Genomic DNA, 9,916 nt, shown 5'->3' on the forward strand with positions numbered 1-9,916 from the left:
ATCTATAGATATATCTCTAGATAGAATATCTCTCTCTCTCTCTCTATCTCTCTCTCTCTATCTCTCTCTCTATCTCTCTCTCTATCTCTATCTCTCTCTCTCTCTCTCTCTCTCTCTCACTCACTCACTGTCCTTATGGTGTGTGTCTAAAGTATGTATTTATGTTTTTATTCTCCTTCCAGACTTGTGGTGGTTCATCATTGTGGCTGTGGGTTTAGCCACACTTTTAATAATCACTGTGGCTGTCATCAGATGGAAGAAAACTAAAGGTGAGAGCAACCAGGAAACTCTTATAAGAAGACATTTGGATAGACCTGGATTTTCACAGTGGTCACTAACTTTTCAGGGAACAGAACACAGATGGATAAAAACAAAGTGAGTTTAAACCTCCAATAATCAAATGCTTATTATATTGTATTGACACTACTCAGTAATCCAATACCAAATATTTCAGATTCAGAATATATTTAGGGAATAACAAATTCACAGCATGACACGCAGTTTGTTCTATAATAGTTAAATGGAATACTATGACTATGACTGTGACTGTGACTGTGTTTTCCCAGAGACTGAGCTTAAACCCTGCAGAGACTCCAGAAACCAGTCAGGACACGGTGAGATCACACACTACACCCAGTACAAACCTACATTTTTTTTCAAACTTCCTTCTGCAACAGAGAAAAGGGGAAGTAAATCATGCAACTACTCTAGAATGCCCACAGTCAGTACAGCATGTTGTCCTCTCTGTGCAGGCGGATCCTGAAGATGGGGTTTCCTACGCCTCCGTCAGCTATAGGACGACCAACAGCAAAGCCCTGGTAAGCTCTCTGATTGGTTGGCAGTGAATGAACAAGACTAAGATTCTGCAACCATGTCAGTGCCTCTTTGAGGCTGCACAGAGACGGTTTTTGAGCTAAATGCGTCATACAGCATGCTAACCACATCCACAATGCTAACATGCTCACACTGACAATGCTAGCATCATGCTGATGCTAATCTTTGCCACAGTATCTCAGCATCTTAGCACTAAACACAAAGTACAGCTAAGGATGATGGTAATGTAGTTTTGCAAGAATTTGGTCTAAGGTATTGGAGAAACTGACATTTTGAACAGAATTTGGCACTAGATGAAGAGTTAAAGGACCGTTGCTAAAAATCATGAGGGGGACTCATATTGCTGTACTACACATACTGTTAATTCATCTAACAATTGTTAAGACTTTTCACTTAAAACCATAAATGTTAACCTCATGGTGGCACTAGAGGAAAAGACAGGCAATCTCTATATTCTTTACAGGACCAATCTGTAGGATTTAGTGGAATCTAGTGGTGAAGTTGCAGATTGCAACAAACTGAATACCACTCACCTTCCATGCATGTAGGAGAAACTATGGTGGCCACAAATCTATCTAGAGGCAGCATTTGGTTTGTCTAGAATGGGCGAACACTGTTTGGGTGTATTGAACTCATAGATTACGATTATGGTGTGTTTATGTATGTTTTGTTGTATTTCATTGCATCATTGTGTTAATTTGTTGTTCAGTGTCAGGGTGACGCTTTGCTCTGCTTTACCGTTGTGTTGGATTACAATGTGCTGAATTATGTTGTGCCATGTCCTGTTGTGTAATTTATGTGTCGTGCTGTTTCTCTTTTATTTTAAAGGTTTGCGATAAAGGTGATGATGAAGCAGTGACCTACGCCACTGTGAAAGCTTCCTCTTCTTCTGCTGGAGCCTCTGCTGATCCCAGCAACCTCTACGCCACCGTCAACAAACCAAACAAATAAGAGACCACAGTATAGTTACAGCTCATATCATCACACTTATTTAAGTTTGTTTTTTTCACTCATACTGTGTTGTATTATAAGATTGTATATGCAGTCAAAATCCTACAGAGTGTTTAAAATATATTTATATTTTTGAGCATAACTTGGCTTGGCAGCTGAGGTTGTTACTATATATGATAATATTGTAGTTTTGCATTTCAGTTTTCACATGAACATGTGAGCATGTTCTTTCTGTTGCAATTATTTTTATGATAATTTTTAGGAGTGGGCTTTTCTGTCCAGAAGGGGGTGTAGTAGGTTAACAAGTAGCATAATGGAAAAAGCAGAAGTAAGAACTTGACCTTCATACCACTGGTTTCTTGAATAATAAGAAAATAATTACATTATCTCTTGTAAACTTTATTGAGCTCCTTAATGGGCTTTGTCACTTTTATTCTGTGAAACACATTTAAAAATAAACTCAAAACTCATCTTTTTGCATCAGTTTTCTGCCCTTAATACTAAACTACAGTCATCCAACGTATACTGCATTTTTGCATGTGTGTTGACAACTCTCCCTTCTCTATCTTTTTGTATGTTGCTATCATTGTTGTATTTTGTACGCATTTTGGTTTATTTAATTTTTTTGGTTTCGTCTCATGAAAAACTTTATATACACGTGTTCATAGTTTTTGTTTTTTAAATTTACTTTGTATGTACTTTGTCTGTATCATGTAATGGTATGGTGTTTAATTTGAGCTAAAAATAAAGATGAGATTACGTGGGTTTGTGCACATCTTATTTATCACCCATGAGAGTTGTGTTAATCAACCAAATGGAAGTAAGTGATCTACTTCCTGTGACTGGGTGTCACTTCCTCATTTTGACACTTTTTGTGTCTGTCGCTGTACAAATCAGTCAATGTTGAGGTGCAGAAGGTGACCTTAACTTCACAGCAGGAAAAAAGACAGTCGAGAGAGTGAGGGAAAGAGATAGAGAAGCATGATGGCTGAATTCAGAAGGATTAAAATATTTTTTTTACTGACACCAGTGCTTCAGATTACAGGTACAGACATAAACTTGTAAGTTACTTTTTTAAGTGTTTTTTTAACATTGATATTTGTAGAGATAAAACAAGTTTTTAAAAGATGGACACTCAAATGGGTGCCTTTTTTTCTTTCGTTGTCTGTCTGTTCCTGTGAGCCTTGAGTCATTCTGATGCTTTTCTGATCATCATTAGAGGGTAAAACCTCCAGAGCTCTGCTGCTGTTGTTAACCACATTCTCACTGAAAAACTTCCCACTCTTACGACAAAGCTATAATGAGGAATCAGTGTGTCACAGACTAACTGTATTTATAGAAATCATTCAAAATCCAGAACATTTCAGAAGCATTACATTAAGAGATCATTATAAACACAAAGTACTCGTGGCAGTGGGGGGAGAGGAAGTGCATTGTGGTTTCAGCGGTTAATGGGTGGAAAGAGTCACCTGCAACTCCAACCACCTCTGACTTCCTATGTATTTACTCTTACACATGCACACATAAGATACTGTATATTTGTATATATATACTATATATATATATATATAGTATATTTTTTGGCTCATGATATACAGTAACTGCAAACATTTTTAAGAGAAGAAACCCTGATATGCTCTGTCAACAACAGTTCAAAAATCAATAAATTACAGGAGAGGTAAAAACCCTGACATCACCATGAACAGGGGACACTTAATTGAGAACAGGAAGTAGATACTATGAAACACTAGTAGTCATGGTAGAAGTAGTAGTAGAGACTTTAGACTGAAGATTGTGAGAACAAGAGACAGAAGAGGAGAGAGGGCAGTTGTAGTTTGCCGTATGATGTAACACACATATAGCAACAGAAACATTGCCAAACTTTATTTTAGTAATGCAACTAATTCAGCTCAGATAGCCAAGTCTGTTTTTTGTTTTTATTATAGTGATTTTAAGGGAGTTGTGTAAGGATGACACATTTTGAAGAATCTGTCGTAACAAAACTCTTTCTCACATTAACTGTGAACATAATTTACTTTATTTCTCTCTTGTCTTCTCAGCAGCAGTAACTGGACAACGTTCAGACTCCTTCACTGTCAGAGTTGGAGATGACGTCACTTTGTCTTGTGAAAATGTGATAAAGGATCAGAAAAACTGTGACAGTACAACATGGCTCTTCAGTGATTTGAAAAATGCAGTAGCACTGTTTGAACATGGGCAGATTCACAAAGATGCCATGGCTAAATCAGACAGACTGAGTGTTCCAGCGAACTGTTCTCTGGTTATAAAGAAGGTCACAGTCGAGGATGTTGGTCGTTACACCTGCAGACAGTTTATATCAGGACAACAACAAGGTCCAGACTCTCTGGTTGATCTGTCTGTTATTACCAGTGAGTATTTACATCATAATGTTTTCAGCTCAAACTGTCTTGTTAGAACAAAATACTTGTAAATTTGACTTAATTAATAATAATTAGGATTGTAGTGGTAACGTTAAGGTTAATCTTTCCCTTACAATATCTCCATCTTCACCAGTGACTGAACATAAGGACTCTGATAAGGTGACATTAAGCTGCTCTGTGTCGAACCATGTACACACACAGTGAAGTGGCTGTATGAGGATCAAGATCTGGATAATGATAGCCAGAACTTGAAGACATCGCAGCCCACCTGGTTTGCCAATGTGACCTTTGGCACTGCAAAGAATTACAAGTTAGTGAAGTGTAATGTGAAAAGATGGTTACACTGGAAAGGTACAGCAGTTTACCTTCAGCCGTCTGTCCGCAGGTGAGAAAACAAAGTGATGAGCTGTGTAAAATCAGTTTATATGATATTACTGATATGAAAAATAAACTACATTGCTTTTAGATGGTACCATTCTTTCTCATTTAGTTACTGCAGATTGACAACAAGAGGTCTTTTATTATGCCATTGTCATTTTATTTATCCAGGAAAGGACACAAATGTAGCAACAACCATAAGAACAGTGGGAAAAAATACTGCAGTAGGAACAATCAAAACGGAATCCGCAAACAATGATAGAGCAAGAAACTCACAAGGTAATGATTATAAATCTATCTGTGTTTTGGGTGTCAAAAAGTCACGGGGAGGGAGCAGTGGGAGCAGTTTTTGTAATTTGAATTAGTAAGAAAAATATTAAATTACTGTTTCATAAGTTTATGAAAAGCACATAAATGTTTTGTATAAAAAAAGATTTTGGACAAAACAGAAAAATGGAGACAAAAGTTTTTATATTTTTATTTTCATTCCAGATTGGTGGTGGTACGTCCTTGTTGCTCTGGGTCTAGCAGCACTCTTGATAATTGTTGTTGCAGCCGTGACTTGGAGATATAAAGGTGACAATACTGATATATTTTATGGATAAGATTTTTTGATAATCTTCACTGAGAGTCTTTCTGTTGTTTTTTCAGCAAACAAAACACGGATGGATGACAACATTGTGAGTTAAAATCAACTGGCTTATACAATATTTATACCATTACAGAGCACACTGGTGTTTGTGGTAGTTCTTTTTCACTGTGTAACTGTGGTTCCATACAGCTGAAGCTGAATATGAATTGGCGCTATACAAATAAAATTGAATTGAATTGAATATTAGGAGGAGGAAAATATATTAGAATTTGAATAGAATAGAATAGAATTTGTGTGTATTGGACTAGAATCACATTACCTAGAATCACTTACTCCACCTTTAAGTACACCTATAATGCAGTCAAATGCAACCAGGACTATACCTTCTGAGTGTAAGTTTCGGCCTACAAAATGCCATCAGAGTTGAATAAACAGTATTTATTGTTGTATTTGATTATATTTTGTCAAGAGAACATATATTTATCTGCAGGACTGCAGTAGAGTTTAAGTGTGTTTGAGAATCAACACAACATGTATTACCTGGGACAATGAAACACATACAGATACTGTGTAATACATGCATCTGTTTGTCAAGGCATTGACCTCAAATCCTGCAGTGATTCAGTCCGCTCCAAAAACCAGTCAGGTCAAGGTGAGAGAACACACTACACTCACTGAAATATGTCTTTGCTCCCCAAAATATAACTTCATGAAATAGACTCTCATCTGCCTCGAAGAAAAAAAAAGGGGAAGGAAAAGTGTGACTCAACTACACCAGAATTACCAACCTACAACTGAAAGAAATCATCATGTTTTGTGACATGTTGAAGTTATAACCACATTTAGTTGGGTTGAGGGCAATCACACAGTTTTAAACTGAACATCCGCTTTGAAATCCAGGACTAAGCGGCAGTATTTAACAAGTTGGGAGAGAGTTACAACCTTGAATCAAAACCAGGAGAATGCTGAAAGCCAAATACATAATAATTATAAACAAGACTTTTCACAACATTTTAAGACACGAGACACAAAACATGACCTCCTGGCTAAAGTAAAAGAAGATAAAATATTGACTGTGATAAACTAGAATAAAGGTTTGAGAGTGAGTCCACATGTTACTGAGTATAGCCATTATGTTGTTTTCACTGTGTAGGCTGATCCTGAGATAGTGTTTCCTATGCCACCCATCAGTCTACCACCCCCAAGAAAGACCAACAGTAAATATGGCGGGTAAGATGTCATCGGTAGTGTTGGTAGTGAATGATTTTACTTTTAAATCCCTTATAATCTTATGATTGGGGTGATAAGTTTGCCTTGTTGTGTTCCACTGAGTTGCCATGCATTGCACTGGGTTTTTTAATTGAATCAAGATAATTTTATTTATCATTATACAACATAAGGTTGTACAATGAAACTAAAGCTCATAGTCCCTTCATGCTACACATGTAGAACATAACACATTTAATTTATCTCAGAATTGGATAGGATGTAAAATAAATAAAAAAAACTACATATACAGTTATTTATATATATATACACATGCACATATACCACCCCATGAATTATGCAGGGTATAATAAATTCTTGCCAGCCCGTATTTAAATTTGCATCTGGGGGAATCTAAATAGCAGCGACAATATAGTGATGATAATATTTTTCATCTTCCAGTCCATCCACTTTGAATGCGTTTGGACACCGAGCATTATCCTTGTAAACACAGAGTCTGCGTCCTCTTATATTGTCCTGAGCTCCGCACATGTTGTACTGTGTCACTTATGTCCTATAGGTTCAGGGTGGTGATGAGGCAGTGACCTACAGCACTGTGAGAGCGCCCTCCTCGTCTGCTGGAGCCTCCGCTGACCCCAACAACCTCTATGCTACCATCAACTAACCTAGACGTATAGTTATTATTTCACATGAATTCTTCATTGTTAAATCATGTCAGTGTTTATTAAAAGAGTGACTATGGATTGACTGTGTTGATTCTTGTGGAGAAATTGTCGATGAAATCCAAATGTTGGACAGTATTTTATGTTTAATCCTCATTTTGTGTAATTCATTGCTATTTTCTTGTATTATAATGTTGAAATTGTGTTTTTAGCACAACCAAGTGTTACCCTTTCTTTCCCTTGTTGCTGTAAAAAGCTTTTTTATCCAGAAGGGGAGGATGTAAGTTAAGGAGCTACAATTTAAAAGTAATAGCCCAACATGCATATGGCTGATTGCAATATAAATATGATACATTTTGCTCAGTGAACTTTCTGTCATTATTGTATTTTTATCTTTTTAAAGCATGTTTCAGTTTATTACAACTACAATATTTAACATACCTATATATATATATATAAGATATTAGAGTATACATAATCATGAGCAAGTTTGGGGAATTACAATTGTCACATGAGCCAAGGGTCTGTCTATGGAGGAGTGTGTGTGTGTGTGTGTGTGTGTGTGTGTGTGTGTGTGTGTTCACAGCTATATCTCTCACTCTGAAGTGTACACTTATACAACACAATGCCAAACACACACACATTTGTACTATCATAACTTGGTTGTATCAGAGTGAAACGATCGGAGCTACGTGCTCAGGATAAATAAGTTAAATCATTTATTGTCTATCAGCAAACACAGATAGAGAGATTGAGTGACTCCAAAACTTTAAGGATAAAATTAATTTCAGTCAGAGCACCATGTGATAAAGTGTTAACGGTTCCAGATCAACCTCCAGAGTTCTACCCACATGCACATCAACATACTTACCACTCATTTCTCAGATAGAATTTTAAGCTGCAATGAGGAACCAAAAATGCTAAAATCACTTAAATAGCATCATATTGTTCTGTTACCATATTGCACCATAAGCCTCAGACCATCAGAATCTCTGGAGGAGTTTGACTCACTTTTTGGTGAATGTGTGACATCAAACATCACTATGCATTTTTTACCTCAACTTCCTTTCCTCCGTCTCGTCTTTTTAGGATGTCATAAACAACATTCCTACAAATTATAATACAAAATCAATCAATGAGTATGAAATGAGTGAAAACTATCAGCTTGTGTCTCCTGAAATTGTCAGTTGTGCTGAGAATTAGTTCTTAAAACGCAAATACTACCCCAGTGCACAGTGAGAGAACCATGGGAACTCGTTTCAAAAGCATCAGCACTATCAGTGATATCGGGAACATGAGGGGCCTGCGTAGAGCCCAAAGAATACTAAAAGACCATAACCACACCAGCCACTGGCTGCCATCTGAGGTACACAAGCTTAAAGACAGCTGCTTCCTTCAGGCTGAGAGACTGATAAATTCTTCCTCAATATTTCAGCATCCAAATTAGTTATTTTTTATGACTCAATATTTTTTTATTTTGTTATAGCATAAAGCATAAAGGGTACTATATCAAAATTCTGTTAACAACCTAAATAAAATAACATTTAATCATTCCTTGAATTATAGACAGGAGGTACTTAGATAAGTGGATAAGTGGAGATATTCACTGTCAACTCCAACAACCCAGATTCAGATCTCAACTGAGTACTATGACGATTTCTAATGTAAGATAAGTTTATCTTTTGAGCTAAAGTTTCTCTTGTTGACTAAAAGAGGCTGTGTTTTTGTACGAGAAATTCAGAGAGATGAAAGTAGTATAGGTTCTTTCTAAGATTCAAGTCATTGTAAAGAAGTGACCTGTTACTCATAACAGGAAGTGAATCTCTCTTAAAGTTGCTTTAGTTCAGAAACTTTGACAGTTAAGGACGTGAGAACAAGAGATAGAGGGAGAGAAGCAAGATGGTTCAATTCAAATGGATCAACAAGTCTTTATTTGTGATACTGGTTCTGTTTACAGGTAAGGATATATATACATATAGATGACTAAGAGAAAAAAGACAAAACATTACTAATTGGAAGCCTATTTAACTATAAATAAGACATGTCAGCAGTTTGTTTTGGACATAGATTTTTTGAGTGGATTGTTGTATTTAATATCATCTGAATGCATAACAATGAACACAAATGTATTATTCTTTTCACAGTTATTTTTAATTAATTTCTCATCTTCAACAGCGGTAACTGGGCAAAATGTCCCCTCCTTTACTGTCGGAGTTGGAGATAAAGTCACTTTGCATTGTGAAAATGTAATTAAAAATCAGGACAGATGTGACAGTACCTCTTGGATTGCCAGTCAGTCATCTGGGGCAACAGCAAGAGAGCTGGTTACTCTTGGGAATATTAGTAAAAACAGGATTTCCAAAGATCAATCAGAAAGACTGAGTGTTACAGCGAACTGTTCTCTAGCAACAGAAACATTGCAAAACTTTATTTTAATAATGCAACTTATTCAGCTTAGACAGCCAAGTCGGCTGTTTGTTTTTATCATAGTGATTTTAACAGTCATGTAAGGATGACACATTTTGAAGCATTTGTCGTAACTAAAATCCTCCTCACATTAACAGTGAACATAATTTACTTTATTTCTCTCTTGTCTTCTCAGCAGCAGTAAGCGGACAACGTTCAACGTTCATTGTCAGAGCTGGAGATGACATAACTTTGCCTAGTGAAAATGTGATAAATGATCACCATAACTGTGACAGTACTACGTGGCTCTTCAGTGGTTCAAAAAATGCAGTAGCACTGTTTGAACATGGGCAAATTCACAAAGATGCCATGGCTAAATTAATATACAGTGTTACAGCGAACTGTTCTCTGGTTATAAAGAAGGTCACAGTCGAGGATGTTGGTCGTTACACCTGCAGACAGTT

General features: G+C 36.6%; 1 protein-coding gene and 2 long non-coding RNA genes across 3 annotated transcripts in view; all 3 read left to right on the forward strand.

Annotated features, from left to right (window-relative positions):
• The first annotated feature begins 180 nt into the window (after positions 1-180).
• Positions 181-615, forward strand: LOC118340793. The gene is made up of 3 exons (XR_004797387.1): positions 181-269; positions 347-375; positions 567-615. It is a non-coding gene; the product is annotated as an uncharacterized LOC118340793 (long non-coding RNA).
• On the forward strand, positions 611-2,549 carry LOC118340794. The gene is made up of 2 exons (XR_004797388.1): positions 611-818; positions 1,663-2,549. It is a non-coding gene; the product is annotated as an uncharacterized LOC118340794 (long non-coding RNA).
• A 128-nt stretch (positions 2,550-2,677) lies between these two features.
• The window catches only part of LOC118341050, a 9,173-nt gene continuing 1,934 nt past the window's right edge, over positions 2,678-9,916 (forward strand). The window contains exons 1-2 of the mRNA XM_035679223.1: positions 2,678-2,830; positions 3,846-4,175. Coding sequence (XP_035535116.1) covers positions 2,767-2,830; positions 3,846-4,175 — 394 coding nt within the window. The 5' untranslated portion in view covers positions 2,678-2,766. The remainder of the gene's footprint in view (positions 2,831-3,845; positions 4,176-9,916) is intronic.

Source organism: Morone saxatilis, unplaced genomic scaffold (assembly GCF_004916995.1).
Source record: "Morone saxatilis isolate NCDOM2014 unplaced genomic scaffold, NCSU_SB_2.0 Contig7, whole genome shotgun sequence".
Taxonomy (NCBI): domain Eukaryota; kingdom Metazoa; phylum Chordata; class Actinopteri; family Moronidae; genus Morone; species Morone saxatilis.